The following is a 22,712-nucleotide window of genomic DNA, read 5'->3' as shown; positions in this document are numbered from 1 at the left end:
ACTCATGGGGTAAGGCAAAATATATATAAATGAATGAAGCAACTTTAAACACATTCTTTTTCAAATCTGTTTATACTTAGGTTACAACTTTGGGCTCTTTGTTGCAGTACCACTGATGCCAGTGGCACTGGTACACTGTACAAAGTGGACGGAATAATGAAGGCCTTCATCACACCTCTACCTAAATTCTTCAGCTTCACTTCAGATCAATAGCTCGATGGTTAAAACTTGGACACAACGGTGCAAAAAAAACATGTTTGTTCTAAAATCCCTAAAATGGTCAGTTCTTGAAAACCACTGCTGTTATTTTGCTGAGCCTCTCTCTGCTATGCTGAATCAAACTGTTTACTTCACTACATTCGAACTGTAGGAACACAGAGATGGCTATGTAACAGCACAGCAAATCAATGTTTTTGATAAGAGGCAACAATTCTCACCTGATTTTGGTCGACTTTTTCTTATTGAGCATTTTCTTGACATAGTCTCTATAGTAGCTGCTGCTCAGATCCTAAAAGAAGAGCAATCATATAAGTAACCAAATTTGAGGAGACATAAATTATTGAGTCAGGCTTTAATGTACCTAAACACCTTTGGACATCTGTGTCTTTAAGTTCTATCTACATGTAAATGTATTTGCTAAAGTATGAAAAAAAAAGCCTCCTTGCAATAAGGTTCATGGTGCTGGACATTGGGGGTGTGACTCATACACCAGCCAATCCCGACATCCAGTTTTGTCACACCATGCCAAGATTAGCATCAAATAAACACAGCATTGTGTCTCCTCATTGCAAAAACAAGGTAACCTTTTCATAAACCGATCAAGAACATAACGCAAACCAATTACGTCAAATCTACTTAAAATGATTAGGTCACAGATGTGCCGTGTCGGACTTCACATTTCCCCTCAGCCTAGACTTTATGAGCATAATCAGCCTGTAGATTACAAGGCAGCTTATACAGGTTTCTCATGTCCACAGATTCAAAGGAAATGCGAGTCTCAGTAAGAGTTTTTTGTTAAAGGTCAGGTTCACACAAATGTAGACTATTAATACATACAATTGTTTCGAGTATGTTATGCAAGAAGCCCAAACAATTAGTGACATAAGAGCTGTTCAACAAAAATGACTCAATGAAGTCAGAAAAACTGCTCTCAGATCAATACTCACCTCTGTAGCATTGTTCTTTTCAGTGCCCTTTAAGCCCTTGAACAGAAGAAGGGGATACTGAAAGCTAAGGAATGCCAAGCAAGCAATCTGGGGCAGGCTGGAGAAAAGAGAGTAGTGTTTGTGTATCTGCAAAGAGGTAAAAAGAAAAAGATTTTAAATCACTTAGAGACTTGATTTGGGAGTTTGGGGATTAAGCGCTGGGAATACATTTTGCAAAAATAGCTTTTTATGTTTGTTGTGGTGAAAGTCTGTACGCTGGCCAAATCAATTCTCACCTGCCACACAAACATCTGAAACCTCCACTGACCACACATCTCGTATCTAACTTGACAACTGAAATGTATTTTGAAAAGTAGCTGGCTATGAACTAAACGTGGATAGATTTTCTTACTGAATATGTAATTCTGTGTAATTTACTCTATTGTTTTTATGTGATTTAGCTCAAAACCTCACTAATATATTTTTTAAAGAAGGCCATCACACACAGTGTTCTCTGGATGTGACATATTACTGAGACACACTAAAGTGATTAAGTGTGACAAAGCCTCTTGATTAAGACCAGCAGACAGTGGAACTAATTGTTTTGAGTCACAGGCATTCATAGGTCTGAAAACCTTAACAACTTGGACGTGGCACAAGATTTGGGATTGGGTAAGCTTTTAAAAATCCCAACCTTGTATCCATGGATCTATCTCAAATCCCCAATATTCATCTATTGAAATCCCATCTTTTGTAGATACTACAGACCAGCTTTGTTTGGTAGTCAGTGTGTTTCCAGACAAGAACAAACCAGCTTTATTTTTGAAATGACCCTTTATATTGAGACAGATGACAGACAACAAAGAAAGTGATTCAATCCTGGAGCAGATTTATTGTAACAAAATAAACCACTTATAAATGAACTGGAGCTAATTATGACAATGAAAGTGATCTGTGCTTACCACTGGTGTTTTTGGGCAGTCAATTATCTGCCAGACCAGAACACCAAAGTGTGTCCAAGACAAGAGGCTACCGAGGACATAGCCAACTTTATTATGTAAAGTGCCACATGCCAGGAGAGGGTAGTATAGTGCGGGGTAAAAGAAGACTCCCAGAATCACCCAGTTCTCTGCAAATACAACAGAAATGTGAGAAGACCAAGTTTGAAGGAGCTACAACTCTTATTGTACCATACCACAGACCAAAACTCTTGCTGAAACTATGGTTGATTTAGGCTGCATTTCTTACTCTGCTGAACCCTCTACTGTTTAGGGATTGTGTAACGTTGCAGGGGACCAGCTGCCTGCTGTCCTTTGTTATGTAATTTCAGACACAAAGCTTCTTGCCAAGCTTACAATCAAACTCCAGAGTTTAAAATAACATAGGAGCAAAATAATCCAGTTATATAAGGCAGACATTTAACACTATTTTTGTGTATGGGGACACGTCAGCCTATTGGTTTTAACTGCTAAGATAACTCACAAAGTTATGGGACAAGCAAATGTTAAAATTGTTTGCTGGAATGATCAAGACGACCTCACGTTTGTTAGCGGTGTCTGTTGTGAAGGGGAGAGGGTTTGGCGATATGAGCAGGCCCCACAGTTTGCACAAGAGCACTCCAAACACAGCCACTGCCAAGCCCTTGTGCTGCGTATGGTCCAGGAAGTTCACCGGACTGTGAATAAAGCAGCAGGTATTTAGAGCTCACTTGACATCCTCCTCACATTTGGATAAAACAGTTACTGATCAAGTGAGAAATGATGAAACTTAAAAGGAACATTTTTAAGTTTTCACTAGAAAACTTTAAAAAAATGCCAGCTCAGTTAGAGAAGATAGAGAAAGAGAATTTTCTAATTCATGTAGCATGAAAATAAGGCTTTGATTTTTAAAGTTTTAATCTAAAGTTTCAAACGGATCACTTGAATGTTCTCACCTGAATCCAGTTCAGGTTTTTGCCATAGTTTTAGTCACTGACCAATGAACAGCAGAAATGGGGGATAATTGAATGTCATCTTGACTTGAGATTTAATTAATAAATAAAGTGACAAACAAACTAAACCATGTTTCCAATTGATTTAAGGTCTTACCCAAAGCTAATAAACACAATTAGCACCTGCTACATTTAAAACTCGCCCCAAATGCCAAATTATCCCTACAATAGATTCTGCTATAGCTTCTGCACATAAAGCTTCATGTCACTGTTAAATAGATGGAAGCCAGTAGACAGGTCGACTGAAAAGCTGGGTGAGAGTAATAGTAGGGTACAGGACGCGTCTGTAAAAACTGGATTTTCAATTTCACCTGTGAAACTGTAAGATAAAGTAAAGTGAGGCTCACCTGAGTAAACCTGGGAGTCCTTTCTGTCTGTCGCCGACCTTCATGCGCCTTGCCAACACTGCCAGAATCAGCATGACAACAAGCTAAAAGGAGAATAGACCTCAGTTAGCCCACCATAGCTCACTACAGCCCACTATGCAGCTCATGCTTCACTCTGCATCAGGCAAAAAAAAAAAAAGGGAAAAATGATGGGGTGTCTGTGATACAAAAGGCCAAACACCAGCGTCTGACTAATGCTCCCCAAGAATGTTGCTTGAATGAAGTTCAATGACCTGTCATGACCTGAGACACATTTAGAAAGCAGAAATGGGGGAAAAAAAGCTAGACTATAAGTCTGGACCGACTACAAAGACCATCCATAATCAGTTAATGAAGGAGCTTCATCATGAAAACACAAATGTACTTATCATTAAACCTAAAATGGCAAATCTGTGTTCAGTGATTATACAAATGTTTTGTAATGTAGTGCTTAACAACTTCTAAATTTGAAAAATTATATCTCAGTTTAGTCAGAATGTGGGCTACAAATAGCTTTCTTTTTATTATTCCTGTAAGTGCAGCGTTTAATAAGCAGCAAAACATTAGGCAAAAACAATTTTCTAATATGGATCTAATATGATCTAATATGATCACATAACAGGATTATTTGTTCCTGGGATCATTGCCAAAGGGCTCGCAAAACTTCCTTCAAACCAACATTTTTGTACATTTTTAAAACTTGAATGCAATTAGAAACGACAGAAACGCAAACCTTGATGTCTCAGTGTGGCACATCAGTACACGCCTGACAACAGGATGTAATATACAGGACAGTTTAATGTGGTGTCATATTAATCCAAGAAGACTGCGGACTTACAGATATCACAGTGATGCATATATGATAGAGCCTGTCGTCAGCAGTAGGGTCACAGGGAGGGATTACTCTAAAACAAATGGAGCAAAACATTCACGTGAGTAAAATATAACTGAAGGCTTTTGAGTCACTGCGCTGACCTTCAGTATAGCTCATTAACCTTTTCACACTTTCCCTATCAGCGCCATTTGTGGTTGGAAACTCTGCAGCTGAAATCCCGCAGCACAGATTTGCATGTTAAACGGATTGGTATCGGCGTGACAGGGAAACAACAAATGCCTGTGTTCATGTTCCTGTGCTCTAGAAGAGCAGGAATGCCTGGTCATGGGGTTGTAATTACAATTCAGAGAAGGCCTCACACATCAACCACTTACTTTATCATCTGTGAGCATAAAGATGGCAGCTTCCAGAATAGATGTTTCAATATTTCCTACCTTTCTAAACAATCTGTGAATTCCTAACTTGCTATTTTACAACAATGTGAAAAAAATTTATTATAGCCAGCTCTCAGTGGTGCAGCCGTTTATGCTTCATAAACTGACAGGGAGCTATATTAGAGGCCCAAGACTAGCTACAACTCAATACAGTATTATTTTTTTATAACAGCAAAATGGCTTTTTAGCTAAACATGGCAGCTTCTTCCACCATACTTCATTTGTGTTGTTCATCTGGAGGCATCATTTCTTTTATTAACTACCCCATACCAATGAAAACATAATGGATTTTAACAACATAGAAAAGCAATTTGGACAAAAGGAGCTAAGAGGAAAAAGCTTCACTGTGGGATACGTCATGGATCTTTAAGCGGTATCATATAAAGTGCAACTTGGTAACATTTTGGGTGTGAAATATACGTACAGACAAATGTTTAAAAAGTCTAACGTTTTTCCAATAAGTTCCACAGGCATTTCCAGGACAACCTACAACCTCAAAAGATGAAAAGGATACAGCCTCGACATGATAAATAATAAGAACTGAAAGAAGACCACACACTGACGCTGGCGCTGGCACTGCAGAAGTGTGCCAAGTGTCACCTAATATCTCAATGAGAGGAGAATCTCACAGAGACATTGTTCACCCTCAGAGAAAGTTTTAAGAACTACTAATAAACATCAAACAAAGTGCAGACTAATTTTAAGCAAAGATTTAAAAGCATTAAAGTAAAATAGCATTAACTTGAAAGAATTCAACTTAAATGTTAAGACTTTACTTACTCTGGTTCAATTTTGGATGGCAGTGGATCCAATTCTGGGTAGTCATAGTCCATTGCGACTTCTCTTTATCAAAAGAGTCCCACGTCTTACAAAAGATCTGGAGTTCTTTTAACCACAAAGTGGCACACAGCTGTGATCACCTTGTCTCCAAGGCAAAAGTGTCTTCCAAATCCCACGCTGGACTCAGTTGCTGCTGCAAGTGTCCTTGTTTCCCTGTGTTTGGTCTACTTGCACTCAGACTCAGCTACCCTCCTTCACTGCATTCAGGTGACCTGGTCCCACTGTGTAGCTGAGAGTAATGTGACAGGTCCTGGCTGCAGCGCGTTGTCTCTACCTTCCAAAGGCCCTATTTCAGCTCAGGGTTACCACCGCACCAAGAGCCTGGGGAAGAGAGCGAGAGGGGGGCAGGGTGTGAAAGAAGGGAAAAATGTGGAGATCTGGGTAGCCAATCTGTAAGGCCACCTGTGGCTTACAGGGATTACATCTACTTTTGGAGTTGTGTTATTGGACCTGTGGCCGGTGGCTGCAGTGGTCAGGTGTGCAGAGTTATAAAACTCCAGCTGGGACTATGTGGGTAGCTGGGAGCTATGAGGCTTTTCTATCGGAGCAATCAGAGTTCCACGTTGATAACATGGAAATTCAGGTGTTGTTCCTTTCAGTCATGGTTCAGGTGCATTTGCTAAAGGTTACCCAAACTAAATCCAGGAAACCCACCATTGCAACATGGAACAAGAAAAGCAGAATGGAAGGGTTTCAATACAGTCACTAAGGTGTATCCTCACATCACCTCGCATAACTCTGCACCTTCAGCATGATAAGGATCAAGGAGGGGTTGATTTACCTCAGTACTTTGTCTTCTGCACATAATTTAAGATAGCATGTCCTAGTACATATTTATGTGACGACAAGTTTCTTAACCAGATATGTGCATCTTTAGCCTCCATGCTGATATCAAGTTATTTTAAAATATTTGAAAGTTATGTCCAAACAATGCTGCAAGTCGTCCTGATAAGGATCACAAAACATAATGAGAAAGGAGGAAATGTGTATATGTGATGGTGAATGAGTTACTGTCAATGTGCCCAGAGGAAAGAAATTTCATCTGAGCTTTTTTATTTTTTTAACATACCAATGGTGTCTTTGACAGATGAATGATATACAAAAAAGGGTTTCTTGTATGGATGTACAATGGACAGTAAAGTTCAGATTATAAATACTAATTGCCTTTCACATATCTTTAAATTCAGTTACCACTGCACATAGTTAAATTATCACATTATTAATATTGTTTTTTAAATTATTTGATAGAGGTTCGAGAAAAATTAATTTCTTTCTGACTGACTTTCATTTCTCCTTCTTCCCCTTATTCCTAAAGAACTGAATACCTGATTTGTTGGGCAAACAGAAACCATCACTGATTTTTAATAATTTATTATCCAATAGCTGTAAGTTATTTGCCGAGCAGGGATGTCGGACAATTTGCTGTTTCAGTCTTTTCATATGTGATGAGTTCCTTCTTTTCTTTTTGGTTTTCCATTATAAACTGAAACTCTTGGATGGGTCAAGTGATACAAAAATAAGTAGAAGTTATTGCATTGGTTGCTTTTGCACATTTCCTTCAAGTTTGGACCATGTGGCTGATCGGTCTTTTAAAAAATGAGAACAAATAAATCAAGAATGAATATAGTCTATGGTTGAAGGCCTAAAATAATAATATTTATTGTTTTATACCTGTGTTTTTGTCTGTTTCACATGACCTAGTTCAACCCATGGAAGCAGGTTGCCATGACTCCCTAATCAAGACAATTCTTCTGTAAACATTAAATCCAGGTACAAAGCAGGTTTACTCAAAATATCAAAATGTGGCTATACTATGACAGGTGACCACAACAACACAGGTTCAGGTGGTGTTGCTGTACTTCAGTAGAAGCAGTATAATCAACAATAATCACAGCAGTCTCTCTTATTTGTCATTACTTTCAATAAGGAATGTAGAATATCAACAGAAGCTTAATCTCTCTGAAGTTAGGCTCATCCTTGCTCCCATCTAATTAACCTTATTAACTAGATGTTGGCTACATGGCTACCTTAAGTATGACAAAAGCATAGGAATGTGTGACAGAGGTCAGAGGTCAGCGTTATAACTCCTGTTAATTTCCTTTTGTGCAACAAGTTGAATAAAAAAAACCAAAAAAACAGAAACACTTGAAATTGTATATCTATGTTGCCCCACATACACAAAAGATCCTACTGTATGTATTCTGTGCAGCATGTCTGCAGAAATCTCTTCCAGCATTCAGCTGCAGCTGGCTGAGACTAAGTCAGTTCTGCAACATTGCTTCCATGTCTCATTATTCCAAGATTAAAGGCACACAACCTTAAAACTCAACAAAATTTTCCCCCCTAACACCCTTAAGAAAACATGGTTTCTCAAGCTTAGTAAGCCACCAAATCAAATGTGCTCCCAAAGAAAAACTAGCCCGACAAATAAAGGGGTCAGTGAACAAAGAATGCTTTGAACAGTTACATCACAGAGAGGCAGTTTGATTGAGGCAGACAGTTCACTTGTATCAGGTTTAGGAAGTCAGCTCTAAAGCCTTTTGGAAGAAACTATGTTAAGCATGAGTGTTTAAAATAAACACAATTGAAATACTGATTAACTAATCCCTTCTTAACAATGTAAACACCGACATCATAAAGACAGACAAGGCAGGCATTCACAAACTAGTTAGATCTGGGAAAGCAGACATTGAAAAGATGTTAGCACAATCACTCACTGCACCAAAATTTTATATACATATATATTTTTGTGGTGACGCCACCTTTATTGCATCTTAAATTACCTGCTACATGTGGAGAAGGTGATTTTCATAACTCTTTATAATCAAACACTCCGCATACCTTTTATGTTTTTCATTTTTCGCAGTTCAAACCAAAATGTAGTTGCAAATCAGATCCCCACAGATGAACATGACTGTCGTGTTTTATGTGAAAGACAGCTGCAGGGATCGGGTTAGATTCGGTTTCCTGCAAACATCACTGAGAAATTTCATGCCTTTGAAGTGGAGTTTGATCTTGCAAACAAAGGCACTTTCAGCTTGAGAGCGACAGCAGGTAACTCAACCACCTGTGCCACTGTCCCGCATGTGCAATGGACTAATCTAACCTTGCTTGTGTTTTGTGCAGTTAAACCTGCACCTTCTAGGGTGATTAGAAGAGCAATAACGTGAGTGTATTTTACACCATCTGCAGTGGCAACTTAATTTCATTATCTTTAAATAGCTAGCTACTTAAAGAACCACATGTGGGTGTGCTGCAGCACCAGATAAGCATGGAAAATCATCAATTGCTTAAAATCTACCCATTTCCAATATTGCCAAGAGCACGAAATCAGGCACATTTAAACAAGGTTGGTTTTGTGCATCACCTTGACCTATAGGCAGCTTCAGTAAAACACCACTCTGGACTAGCTCACAAAGTTCACCGAAACTATGGAGCCTGTAATTAGTACCTTACCTTTTGCTGACCTGGTGCTGTCTTTAGAGAAGGGACTGAGGCTTCATACACCCCTTGGAGAAGTTCACTAATTACAGAAACATAACTCTCAAGTGCAACTAGTTTTTTTCTGAACAGCTCTTGCAGTGTAAAGTGGGGACTTTGTACTCTCTATCTTGTTGTGATGAAAGCATCATAAAAGTGCTGCTCCATGCAAAGAGAGAAAAAAACTGTTGTGAAATATAAAGAAATGATTAATGTGGCCAAGTTCAAGTTTTAGTGTGTAGGTATAGATGCATATTTCCATTACTACAGTTACAGGCAATTGGTGCTAAAACGTTTGTCACATGGGCGTGCCTATAGATTGGAATCAATATTTAAAGTGATACATTATTAGTTAACTGCCATTATTTAGCCTTATTGGTGCTTTTAGCCTACTTACTGACCTTTGTTGACATCCTGCTGGGGATTTTTGCACTGTTGACATATCAGGTCAAAGAGGGAATTGTTCCTGTCATAGATGTGTCAGACTGGGGAAACATCTGTCACAATGCACGGGAGGTCCATTCCCATCCACTGTGTCATCCCATGACTGTGAATTTCACCTGATTTATTTAGTTTTTGCCCAAGCTGTGCAACCTGGGAAGAGACGTCCTTCAGATTCAAGACGAGTCAGCCGACAGTGTACGATTCAATTTTTTTTATTGATGTTTTTTCTCTACTAATTAAGGCTCTGTTTGTTTTTCACCCAGGTAAAAGCATCATAGATGGGGATGAACTCCTGGGCAAAATTATCAACTTAGTTCTTTCCCTGGAGACAGAGTGATCTACTAAGAGCAGCTGGTGTATAGTGAGTTTATTAAGTTAGGTGCTTTGTGAAGGTCATTATTAACTCCTTTTCATGGAGGAGAGTTCATTGTTATTCCTGGAGAAGAGGAGTTATGCCTACACTAACCTCGGGATTTTGATAACACTCACAACATACCTCACTTTCTATTTTTTCACACCAGGGAGCAGTAAAATTCATGTCTGCAGTCTCTTAGGGTAAAACAAATGCTATTCTTCCCTCGTCTAGTTTTGTGATACTGGAGTAGAAATCTCAAGTGCAACTTTAAGAGCCCAGAGTTGCTCTTCTACATACACGTCACAGATGACCTTCCTCTGGCCTTTCCATACAAGTGAATACATCCTCCTAATACCGTTGAGCAAGCTCTTGAGGAAGCACAGTAATCACATCATGAGGATGAGCTTGGTATCATAATTATTAACTTGCTGACTTCAGGTTTCTTCTGAAAAAAACCTGTAGCTGAAGTAATGAGTAAGCAGTCATCCTGTTCTCATTCAAAAACAGCAAATAATAAGAAGTCAATCTGAATTCGGCTGGTATGTTTTACTCCATTGAAGTAAGTGCTGTGCGCTGGAGGTTGTTTGAGGCCTTCCAAAACAGTTTAGTTTCAATTTGAAATAGCTCAGTTGAAAGTAACTCAATACAACTTAATCTTCCTTAAAAATATCTGGGGGGGGTTTCTCTTCTTTATTACAGTGATGTGCAAAAGTCTTGAGCCACCCTACATTTCTTCATATTTTGCTTCCAAGGAGCTGGAGTTTTTCACAATTTAAGTTTCAAAGTAAAAGTTGTCCAGGCTTTCTAAGGCCTCTTTTCTTTGTACATCAACAGCTTTTTCACTCATTTTTAGTCCAGTATTTGTACCTGATCATTTTCAGAGTAATTTGTTTTTCTTTGTTTGTTAAGACACTTAACACTGACTGTTCAAGTATAAAACGGCATATTGGTTCAAGGGATGAACTGGTATTGTGTCTATACATAATAAACATTTGGCCACTTTGTTACTTGCAGCATGTCACAAGAACACAATGTTCTAATTTCTTTAGTTAATCTAATCTATGAAAAATGCAGTAAATAAATTAAAAACACAGTTTGACAGGCATAAAATATGATTTTTGCACCAACAATGTGACCTCCCAGATAGCTATTAGTTGGCGTATCTCAGCATGCTATCCAGTGTGTTCTTAAAACATTTGAGGAAACTGGACAAGTGGAGGACAACTGGTGAAGAGGCAAGCCTAAAAAACTATCTAGAGCAAATAAATATGATATAAAAGTTGTGTTTAAAAAAAAAAAAAAAAAGGTTAAAAAAAAAAAAACAGCAAAGACCTGAGCCCTTCAGTTGATCCATGTACTAGTCCCTGAAAGATAGCTGCCAAGGAGCCAGTATGCCAAACTACACAAGAACTGGACTGAAAATCTTACTGCATGAAAAAAAATCCACATTTGAAATTTTCTGTTCATTTCATTGTCAGTATGTACAGAGGATGTCAGGAGAGACAACAATGAGTGTCAACAGCCATCTGTAAAACATGGTGGAGGCTTTGTCAAGATTTGGGGCCACATTTCAGTCAGTTGTGTTGAGATCTTGTCAAACTTGGAATTACAGATGCAGAAAAAGTACCATCAGACTATTCCTAAAGACTACTCAAAGAAATGGCAAGAAAGCTTGCCTTGCCGAGAGTTCAGGCTGTGTTGAAAAATAAAGGTGGTCATAACAAATATGGACGCTTGTTAGAATTGTACAAAATCAGTTTCACCAAATCACTGCACCTACTTCCTGTTGTCCTAGCAACATATGAAAAAATACATGTTGGCTCAGGGTTACTCCGCAATACTGTATGTGTGCCATAAATATGAAAATGTTATTGTTGGCAAAATCAATTCATATTGAGTAAACTGAGTAATATTGCCTCTGTGTTAAATCATGGCTAGTGAAACCTCGCGGGTACATGAGGCTAATTACTGGGGATATTTTTCTTCCGCTCAGTCTGCCTCACTGCCTCTGTCATAATCAATGAGCCTTGTAACAGTCAATTAGGACATAATTGGATTTGTGCATGTTCAAGGCGGGAAAAGAAATGTACATTTGAGGAGACATGAAAGAACTGCTTATCTCTGTTGACAGCTGCAATGTAGCTGAATTGGGTTGGCCAATTGTAAATTTCTGAAAAATTAAGTCGGCGTAAGCATATTTCAACACGTCCCCTCCCACTCTGTCCTCACATCCCTTTTATTTGGCTTGGTTCAAACAACTTGGATTTACATCAAAATACTTGAATTTAGCCACATAGGCTACATACAGATTCAGTTAGTCAGACTCATGTTCACACTGATGTATACACAATGAAGTTTAATATGATGATCAAAAGACTGAAGTCATTTACTCAGTTTAGAATTAGTAAAATGCATTATTTAGGGTGACTCTGATTTTTGAATTCTTCTCACATCTGTTTTCACCGATGCATACAAATGAAGATACACGTCTTTTTATCTTAAGTAATTCCTCAAATATTGTATATTTAATGTTTGAGAGGATTTATAGTTTGGAGGAGTCATTGTGAAATTCATATTCCACTCCTCAAGCTGTTAAGCTAGGCTGCCTAGCTTTTGTATGGCATTGGACAATAGTTAGCCTAGCTTGCTAACTTTAGAATAATTCCTAGGATGTATTATACTAACAACTGGACTTCAAAGCATCACCCATTCACCTAATGTACATAGCCACGCATGTATGTTGCCATACCAACTTCACCTTCTTTTTAGGATAAGAATTTTAATTATAAACCCCAATGGTAATTTTTTTGAGGATTCTGCTATAATGATAATACAGCATATTATATAATATTATATAATAATATAATAGAAAGTCCTTATTAATCTGGGAGTAATCTGGAAACCCACTGGTCATCACCTGAAGACTTGGCCTTTGGTTAAACAGGGAATATTTCCCATTTCTCAAATTGCCACCTTCTTATGGTGGAGGGGTTTGTGCATTCCCAAGAGCTATGTTGTTGGTGGCAACTTGTCCTTGGTAGGGTCTCTCATGCAGGGGTGGATCTAGAGAAATTTTCTTAGGGTAGCATGGAAATCTGGATTATTAACCCTTTAAGGCCTACACAGCAAATTCAAAAGTGTTAAATGTTTTGGTGTTAATAGTCTTCTTGCAAAAGTAGAGTTAATTTTACTCTAAGCAGAGTCACATTCTTTTAATGTAACTCTGAGGTGTAAAATGATAGTAGTTAAAATCGAGTGTTAAAAATGAGTGTTTCTCTGTCATATCTGGAGGTGTTACAATGGAAACATTAACTCTTGACCTCTTAACTCTGAACTCCTAGAGGGGCTATGACACCAATAGAGTAAATTCACAGACTCCGCCCCCAGCACGGCTCCAATCGAAGCTGAAGTGAAGCCGTTTCAGAACATTTTGCTCTACATATTTGAGTTGTTTGCCATGCTTGGTAAGTCATTTTTTCAAAGATTGTTTCAATTATTATTATGAGCTTTTACTTCTGTGGCTCTTTGGAGTTGAGACAAAGCTGTGTGAAAGGCATTAGCCATGTTGCTCGGTGATAGCATAATATTCTGTTTTAGCTAGCTGAAAGGTATTGTACCACAGCCTTGAAAAAAGCTTGCATGTGAATTTTCAGTCAAACTTTTGGTCAAATACACCTAAAACAATGTCTAGAATGTGAAATGTTGGTATAATGGTGCTACTTGAAGCCTGAAAACGATCGCCCATAAAAAAAAAAAGCGAGCAAACAGCAGTAGCTGACGTCCTGACTGGATTCTACGTTAGCATAGATCCCTCCAGAGTTTTGTGCACACGGTTTAGGTAAAAATGAAAAAGGTTGAGGTTTTACATTTAGTTCAGTATTACCTGTTGCCTGTGTCTTTGTCTTTTGGGAAAATACTTTACACAAGTAATGGCTCAAAGAGGATTCCTTTTTTTTTTTTTTTACTGTGCTGCAATTGTTTACTGGATTATTTGTGCCATTAATTAGTGTCAACTAATTTTTATTCAATCTCTGCACAGGATATGCTTGTGAAGATGGAATATGGGGGAGAGCAGAAGTGCGTTGAAGTTCCATAAAGGGATGAATGAAGGACATGCATATTGTATTGAAGAAATAAGTGTTGAGAATGCTGTTATTTATGTCAGACCTTTTGATAAACAAAATTCTAATGAAAGTGAGAACATGTATACTGTTACATCTTTCAGAAAATGTTTTGAAATTGTGGTGCACAAGTCAGAATAAATGTTTTTCAAAAACCATTGCATCTTTTTAGTAAATGTTTATTTCCAAAAGAAATTTCTAGAAGTTCAGAACAGTAAAATTCCCGCTTTTTAGAATGAATTAGAAGATAACTCTTACGTAGTTAAACTAAAATACTCTTTGAGAGTTAATATATAAACTCTTAACACCAAGTGTTAAATTATCAACTCCAGACAGATTTGGTGTTTAACACTAAATCAGAGTTAACGTACCAACTCTCCAAAAAGAGTTAAATTAACACTCTCTGGTGTGGACCCATATAGACACTTTAATAGTGTTGAAATCAAATCAGACAGTGTTAATTTGGACATGCTGGATTTGCTGTGTACCATTGAACCAAGTCCGCCAGAGTTATCTTTATATTTTTACATGCTGTAGTGCCATTTTTGGAGCATTTCAAGTTGCTATACATCAGTATAACCATTATAGCCCAAATTTTGATAATATGTATGCATTAAGTCTATAATAACTACATAAATTGCAAAAAAGAGCAATAAACTACAAAAAATTTAAAATTGTTTTTGATTTTTTACATATATTTCTAGTTAGAGAAATTTAAGAGGTTTGTCCCTCAAAACTGTAAATACAAAAAAGTTGCATAAAATAGTTTCTAACAACAGGAAATTTATTTTGAGTGCCTTCATAGTTTTATTTTTGAGATACACCAATTTTTATCTACTGGTGGAAAAACAAAAATAAATATTATAATGCAAATTTGCAAAAAAAAAACAGCATGTGCATCAAAATAAACTATTTTCAGCAGTGCAATTTGAGTTCTAAGCATCCCAGAAACTATTCAGAAAAGCATCAAGTCAAACATGACTTTTAAAAACACCAGTACAGGCTTATAAGGCCCCCTAAGGTTAAAAAAAACTACATTTTCTGCGAAAATGATGTCACTTTCGGTTTCGGCCAGGTGATGGTGGACAGGCGTAGTTCGCACTGATGTCTATTTCAACGTAGGAAGTGTTATGAACAGCTGATCGGATCGGCAAAGCGTGTTTCTGGAATATTATGTTTTTGTTGCTGCAAGTGCTTTTTATGCAGTTTTTGCAAAACTATATGTGGAAGGAAACTGTGACCTAGGACAAGCTGATGGCATAAGATGTAAGTACAACTCCTCCGGTTTCATATGCAAAGAAAATTATTGCGCTAGCTCACGTGGTTGCAGTGCTACCAGGATTTAAAAATAGTTACGCAAAATGGAGCGTGCTCGATCTGACCGGTTTTAAAGGGTTAATGCTAACTTACTTTAATAAAGAACATTTTCATATGCAAAACTAGGGTGGCACTACAGGATGGCAAGAGATTATTTTAGGGTGGCACATGCCACCCCATGCCACCACAGTAGAGCCGCCCCTGCTATAATGGAAAATTGGTTCCTGTGTGAGGGGTCAGACGTATAGCGATTCAGATACCCCTATGCAGAATAATAAATTAAGGATCCAGTGAACCCTTCCTTGGTTACTGAGCTCATACCCTGCAGCCAGGCCCGGGTAGAAGCCGAGCCTTAGCCCACAGTTATTTTATTATTATGAGCTAAAGAGACTCGGGGACTAAGAGCAATTGAGGTGAGCATTGGTGGTTAAAAACAAAGAAAACAAATTGTCACATTGTCAGAAAATTCTGCTTTGATAATGCTATAATTATGACCAAACAAAGCAAAACAACAATCAAGAATATCCATGTTGCATTAATAATTTAATAAAATATAGTTGTACTTTGAGTTAAGCTTTGACAGTGGCGATCAGTGAGATTCGGTTTTCTTTTTTAGTTTTTCGAAAAAGATCCACAACACTTTTTAGCCACGTAATAGATTTTAATAGTCCCGTTTTACTGTAGATGACCTTATTGCCAGGTAATGTACCTTCAACCATCATTAGGAAAGAAAAAAAAAGGCAACTTTAATCATAGAGGTTTTTTTCTGTTATGATATATCGCTGTGATTATGGTAGTCTGGAAGGTGAAAGATTTATTTCCACTTTTATGAGCGCTGCGAATGTGACGCTTTAGCTAAGCAGCCCGTGACAAGTACAAATCTTCTTGATTGTTATTAAAGTGGTCATGATCACTTTGCCACAGATGCCGGTTTGCAGCACTCGGTCTGTCACGCTCCTGCTGCGATTGCCTGACAAGCACCGTGAATTTATGGGAGGGACGCAGGGTCGTGTCTGAGCGACCGCGTAATAATCTTCTTTATATAACCATTTGGAGAACACCTTGGCAAACGCTCAAGAATTTGATTTCAGTTTTACAATCTGTTTATCTTAAATGACAGCTTACAGTAGATGTTTAAATACCATTATGAGATCACAGTTGTGCATGTATCCACTTAAATTGACTTACCAGTATATTAAGTACACCATTACTATGTGTGTATGTACTGTATGGCTGGGATTGTGTGTGTGTGTGTGTGTGTGTGTGTGTGTGTGTGGTGTGTGTGTGAGTGAGAGAGAGAGAGAGGGGGGGTGGGAGGGGTGGGGGTGGGGGTTGATGTCTGTTTTAGTTGGGGTGTTATGCATGTCAGTGTGATAGATGATGTCCTTGCCCTGGCCTCTGTTTTATCATTCTGTGTGTGTGTGTGGGTTGTTGTTGGGTGGTCTCTGTAAGCATTAATTTACAGGCTTTGCTGATGTGCTTCTGTGGGTCCTGTGAGCAGTGGATTATTGGCGTCTTATTGTATTTCAGATGTTGCAATCTTAACTTATGACCATTAAAACTGCTGGGTGGAAGAGTTCAGTCTTATCATATTTTCATAACCTTTTTTCCTGGAATCAGACGCTCTTTTTTTAAATTTTCATTTTATTTCGGCGAAAGGTCAATCAAGCTTTCTTGAGAAAACAGAATGTCCCATACAACAAAAACAAAACTGGCGACCGTGTCACAATTTTTAGCTACAGGAGACATACAACAAATATGGATTATCTACAAAGGCAGCACAGTCTCGAGCTGATAGAGTATTTGCATTTCTCACATCTCAGCGGTTTGTTAGTGAAATGAAAAATAGAAAAATCACCCCAGCCTGCCCAGCATAATTGCTATCAAAATGAGACGTTTGCCAAATTCACCCAAAAGAATTAATCGAGGCAGAGAAGGATCGAGTCTCTCCACACACAGTGTGTATACTCTGTTTTGATTTGTTGTTTAGATGAATTTTGTAGCGCATAAACTGGGCTGTTGGCTTGCCTCTGACTTAAATACAAATGGAAATGGGAACCATCTGGCCTTTTTCGTTTCTTTTAGAAACATTTGAACCAGCTGGATTTTTTAATTCACAGTATTTCATGTGTTTTCACAACTAAAATTGAGCTTGTGGATCTAATGTCTGGATGTGTTGCAATGCCTTTCAGCACAACATCATTTGTCCCACAGGGACTGCCTCTGACCACTTTTCATAAGAGAGGAAGCCTCCTGGCCTGAAAAGCGTTAGATTTTTCTGATGAATAATGTATTCATAGTCTGCAGACGCATCTCGGTGTGTTCAGAGAGGCTTGACTTTCACATGTCTCTGCTGGAATGAGGCTGAATCCAGAGCTTGTCTCGGCTATCGGCAGATGTGGGGAATATCCTCCCATGCACAAAGAGGACAAAGAATTTGATGCAATGTTTGGGTATTTCTCAGGTCATATATTGGCTTTTGCGCTTTAGAAGGTGACTGCATGAACACCGATCCATTTTGGCCACACAGGTTAACGTGCTGCTCGTTTCCATCACAAAAACCATCCTGAGAATGGATTTTGTGAATTTGCATTAATGGGACCAGTATACTGAAATTATAAAGGATGCACGGGATTACTAAAACATGCAAAGTATGATGCAACAAAATAGCATAATGGAATACGTTTTAGTTTCATGAGTTTTACTGGGTCACAGAAATGCTATAACAATTTTTAGGACATATTTTGCCTTTTTGTATATGATTCCTTTATTTGTTAATTCACTGATATTATACAGGAGATACATTCTAATTTAAAAAAAACGTGGATACAACTGTCAAGTCAAGCAGCAAAATAATTGTGAGATGTTAATATCTTATCTCCGCAGCATCATATGATTTATTTATTTTTTTCTTGCAGCATGAATGAAATTTAATCAGGGAGTCATCATCATTCCTTCAATAGCAATTATTATTGAGCCTGAGACTACTGGATTACAGCTTCAGAGAATCAATACTGAGGATCACGTTGCTTTCACTGGGTTATAAAAGTAATAACGTCTAGTTTCCTTTCACTGATGTAAGTTAGTTCTTATCAGTTTTGCTTTCCATCCAGCCTTCTGTCAGTGGAAAGATTCTGATGTGGAGTGATTGTTATTTGAGGAAAAATATATAAAGGTCAAAAAGAGAAAAGCAGGATGCTGCACTTAAATCGCTGCACTGCAGTTTGATTTAATAGCAGATAATATTTCAAACAGTACAATTGTGACCTCTGTGCTGTCAGCTGGCAGCTGTGGTTGTTTTTCAAGGCTTAGGAGAGGTCAGGGTGATGATTTGTTAATGTTACTTTAGAACAAATGGTTAGACGACCGAGAATCTGGCTGTTGTCAGAAGCTGCCGGTAAATCCACTTCAGACTGCAGCGCCATCACACAGCATGTGTCCCCTGCAAAGATCAGACAGGCCGGACTCCTTTTGAGAAAGATTCCTCTCCACATGTCACAGAAGGAGGAATCCTAACATTCATAAATAAGGGTTTGGTAAACACAGTCTGACACAAGAAAAGAGCTTGTGTAATTCATTATTCACAATGCTGTTTGATGTGAATGCTTGAGCACTGCTGCAGTTCTTTGAGATCTGAAAACCATCTGTGACTAAATGGATGAGGTGGGAAAAGGTGGCGCTTCTTAAAGACAGTTTATTGTTAAAGCAGCAGTTTTGCAACATTCTGCTACAGTGTTCGTATGCTAAATGTGCTGTTCAGTATTTGCTATATTTGAAGAAAGAAGAATTCTGCCATCTTTTTTCAGCAGTGTGTGGGGTGGGGTTTTTGTTCTTGGTGGGGTTGTGGTATTATGTTACTCCATTTGTGATTCTGATTTCCCTGATGTATTATCACCATTGGTTTTGCTATTCACCTCCTCTCATGGTGACATCATGGTATTGATTCCCTGCATGACTGTCACGGGGAACTGAATCATGTTTCCCGGAGAGTTTTGGCTATAGGCCATTAAGGAAACCCCAGTGGGTCCCATACGAGCAGGGTAGAATACATCACACCTCTTCTGGTTTGTCACCATTTTCAATACTAGCTTCTAAAATCCCTCTTCGAACAGGTTTTATAAACCACTTTTAATAACATCACAGTCCTTACCTTCCTCAGTGGGATGCTTGAAGTGTGATTGGACGATAGTAAGACCCCTTCTTGAGCTCGCGGAGTCACGCAGCTCTCTTTCACGTGACCTAGACCTTAATTAGCATGGCAACAGATTGTCATTTGCATGTACGTGCCCCGGTGAGTAGATGGGAGGCGAGGTACATGTGGGGGAAGGATAGCGGCACTTCAGGGCCAGTTTGCTTAACAGACCCTGAAGGTACACTCATTTCTCAATTTGTTTTTGTAACTTATAACACTACATGAAATTATCCTGAAAGACTGGAGCATTTTTGTGTAGTTAGGTGCAATTAAAGTACTGTTATTTATATTTTAGAATTCGAGAGGTTTTCTTTTCACTCCATTAACATTTACTTTGCCATTTAGCCGCGTTTCACATGAACAACAGGAAAGGGAACGCCACAAAGCGTCATTATTTTTCAAACTGGGCCCTGTACTCCTGACAAAAGATGTACTTCAAACCTGCTGGGAATTTCCGACTCTGGAGAACAGAGCTGCAAAGCGCTGCAAGACTCCTTTCATTTAGCAGGCAGCAGGATTTATACATTGTATGCCTTTGGCTGTTTGCTTTAATGTAAAAGTGCCTCATGTGCTGCAGAGACACAGCTTTGTTCTTACTTTGATACAACAGCAATTCAGTGGTCCTAGGTTGTAATTTTTTTTTTTTTTAATTCTGGGAGTGACTCATAAAATGTAAGACAAGTCATACTTTATAGCTTTGCCTTTACTCGTGTTTTTAAGTAAGCATCTTATAGTATTATAGTAGCTTGCCATCGCCAGTGTGTGAATGTGTGTGTGAATGGGTGAATGACTGAATGTAGTGTGAAGCGCTTTGGGGTCCTTAAGGACTAGAAAAGCGCTATACAAATGCAGGCCATTTACCATTTACCATTAGTGTCTTTAATTCATCAGATTATGTCCTCTTTTTGTGAGAATGATGCTTTATCTTGTTCCAATCTCCTTTAGATGTGGCAAAAACATTCAAAATTCTCTTTTATAATTTGTTATGGTGGTTGTCATTTATACACACGCTACTGGCCAGTTTAATATCACACATCATTGCTCATGCTGTCAGTGGCTGCTAACTACGCCCATTCAAATATTCTCCGCAGTGATTTGCATCTGGGCTCCAGACACTGATCAATGCACCATGGCTCTATTGTTCACACAAGTGTTGGCTGGGTGTAGCTGTAGCAATCAGATGCCTTATCTCACATTAGACAGATTTCTCTGGTGAAACCCTAGCCATGGAAAATAAAAGGAAAATAGCTCCGTTCCAGTTCTCCGTAATGACCGTTCGCCTGCACTGAGGGGCCACGTTGATTGACAGGTAGAATCCCTGAAAGCTTCTTCTGACATGTTATTGCTCTGGGTCAGGAGCAAGCAAACAGGATTTAGCCCCCAGATTCCCCTGTATCTACTCTTTTCTGCCTTTCCGCCCTTATTTCAGTCCACTATCTTTCTGCCTCCTTATAAAATTTTAGTCCCTGTGCTGAATTATTGACTTGTCTCCAGTCCTGTGAGACTAAGCTGGTGGTGTGTTGTTGTCTGACAGCAGGAGAGCCTTTATTTCTGTTAAAGCTCAAAAAAGTAAATCCGAGGAGATGGTAAGGCTACAGTTCATGCACAATGCATGCAGCATTTTCATGCAGTCATTTAACAGATATTACCATAAAGATACCTTCAGTCTTACGTAACCTCACCTTTTTACTTTTTGTAACTATGAGATATCAGGTGTTTCTTGGGAGCAAAGTCTGAATGAGGTCTTTTCTGTTCTGATCCTTGGTACCTGATCGATTGGCTTGTTTGTGTTTTAAAAAGTCTACTTTTGCATGGATTGCAGATTTTTACAATTATCAGTTCAGATAAAGTGTTGTGAAATATTTCTTGCATATGTGCAGTTAGGTAAACAGCTGAGATAGTCATGCTACCTTGGAGGACACCTAAAACCTGAGAAATGCACAAAAGCCAAAACCAGAGTATTTGTCCTTGTTGTGACACATTTCTAGAAAGTGTGTATGCGTACATGTTTAGACCTCTTTGTGAGGACAGAAAATTGGCATGTCACCATACTTGTGGGGACCAATAGTTACTTATGGGGACAAAATGCCCACCCCCATGAGTTTGAAGGCATTTTTGAGGCTCAAAATGCAGTTTTAGTATCAGGGTTACAGTTCGGTCATGGTTAGAATTAGTCATTCTTTTTCGATAGTTAGGGTAAGCGGCTAGGCAAAGCATTATGTCAATTAGAAGTCCTCACTAAGATATGAAAACGAGTGTGTGTGTGGTGTTTCAGTTTACAGACGTATACTCTATTTTGATTTATTGTTAAAATTTCTAGCGCATAAAATAGGCTGTTGGCTTGTCTCTGAGATAAGTGCAAATGGAAATAGGAACTATCCAGCCTTTTTCCAGAAACATTTGATCTAGCTGAATTCTTCTAATTTGCGGTATTTAATGTATTTCTGAGTCGACCAACAAAATAAAAGTGAGATGTCTCCCTAGCATCAAATGATTCTTTTACTTTCTTGCAGCTGGAATGAAATTTAAAAGAATGATCTGAGTCATCATTACTTCTTTTATAGCAGGTATTATCAAGCCTGAGACTACTGGATTACAGCTGTAGAGAATCAATACTGAGAATTGTGTTGGTGTGTGTGTTCACTTATTTATGCATGTCGGTACTGCAGTTTTTAGCACATGTTCAAACAAGAGGACACGTGTGGATTTCATGCAGTAGTCTGTATAACATTAGAACAGTGTAGGACACATTGGATGGAACAAAAAATATAAATGCATGTATGAGAGCCACACCCTTCTGTATGTATTTGGGAAACTCTGACTAGACAAGCAGAATAAGCTTTACATATGATGACATCGTCTTTCTGAATTCTGATCTGATCTGCTGTTTTGGCTGATATTCTCTTAACTCTAAAAGCTAATGGGGTCTTCTCGGAAGGAGCTTTTGTGACGGGTTGGTTTTCGTCTTATCTGTTTAAACTCAGTAACCTGAGACTGTGCCTGGAAACCACAGGTTATGCAGGGGAATGTTGATTCATATGGCAATGAAGAAGACATTGCTGCTGAAGATGAATGCTGCTTCATTGTGCTGGAGTAATTATTCCCATAACAAGTGTGACATTTCCCCCCAAGCTTTGACCACAGCTTTGAGCAGTATTGTTCGGCTCAAGGTTACCATCTGATGTGACTTTAAA

At 38.5% G+C, this 22,712-nt stretch overlaps 1 protein-coding gene across 3 annotated transcripts in view; it reads right to left on the bottom strand.

Annotated features, from left to right (window-relative positions):
- stra6 (signaling receptor and transporter of retinol STRA6) overlaps positions 1–22,712 on the bottom strand; it is a 67,296-nt gene that overhangs the window by 5,974 nt on the left and 38,610 nt on the right. For all 3 annotated transcript variants that reach the window (XM_082539074.1, XM_082539072.1, XM_082539073.1), the window contains exons 4-10: positions 5,550–5,930; positions 4,339–4,405; positions 3,483–3,565; positions 2,687–2,820; positions 2,108–2,274; positions 1,167–1,292; positions 438–508 (exon numbers count right to left, since the gene is read on the bottom strand). In XM_082539074.1, the coding sequence (XP_082395200.1) occupies positions 438–508; positions 1,167–1,292; positions 2,108–2,274; positions 2,687–2,820; positions 3,483–3,565; positions 4,339–4,405; positions 5,550–5,602 (701 nt within the window). In that variant the 5' untranslated portion in view covers positions 5,603–5,930. The remainder of the gene's footprint in view (positions 1–437; positions 509–1,166; positions 1,293–2,107; positions 2,275–2,686; positions 2,821–3,482; positions 3,566–4,338; positions 4,406–5,549; positions 5,931–22,712) is intronic.

This window comes from Aulonocara stuartgranti, assembly GCF_965226115.1.
Source record: "Aulonocara stuartgranti genome assembly, chromosome: 7".
NCBI classification, from domain to species: Eukaryota; Metazoa; Chordata; class Actinopteri; order Cichliformes; family Cichlidae; genus Aulonocara; species Aulonocara stuartgranti.
This window is presented reverse-complemented; position numbering and strand designations above follow the sequence as displayed.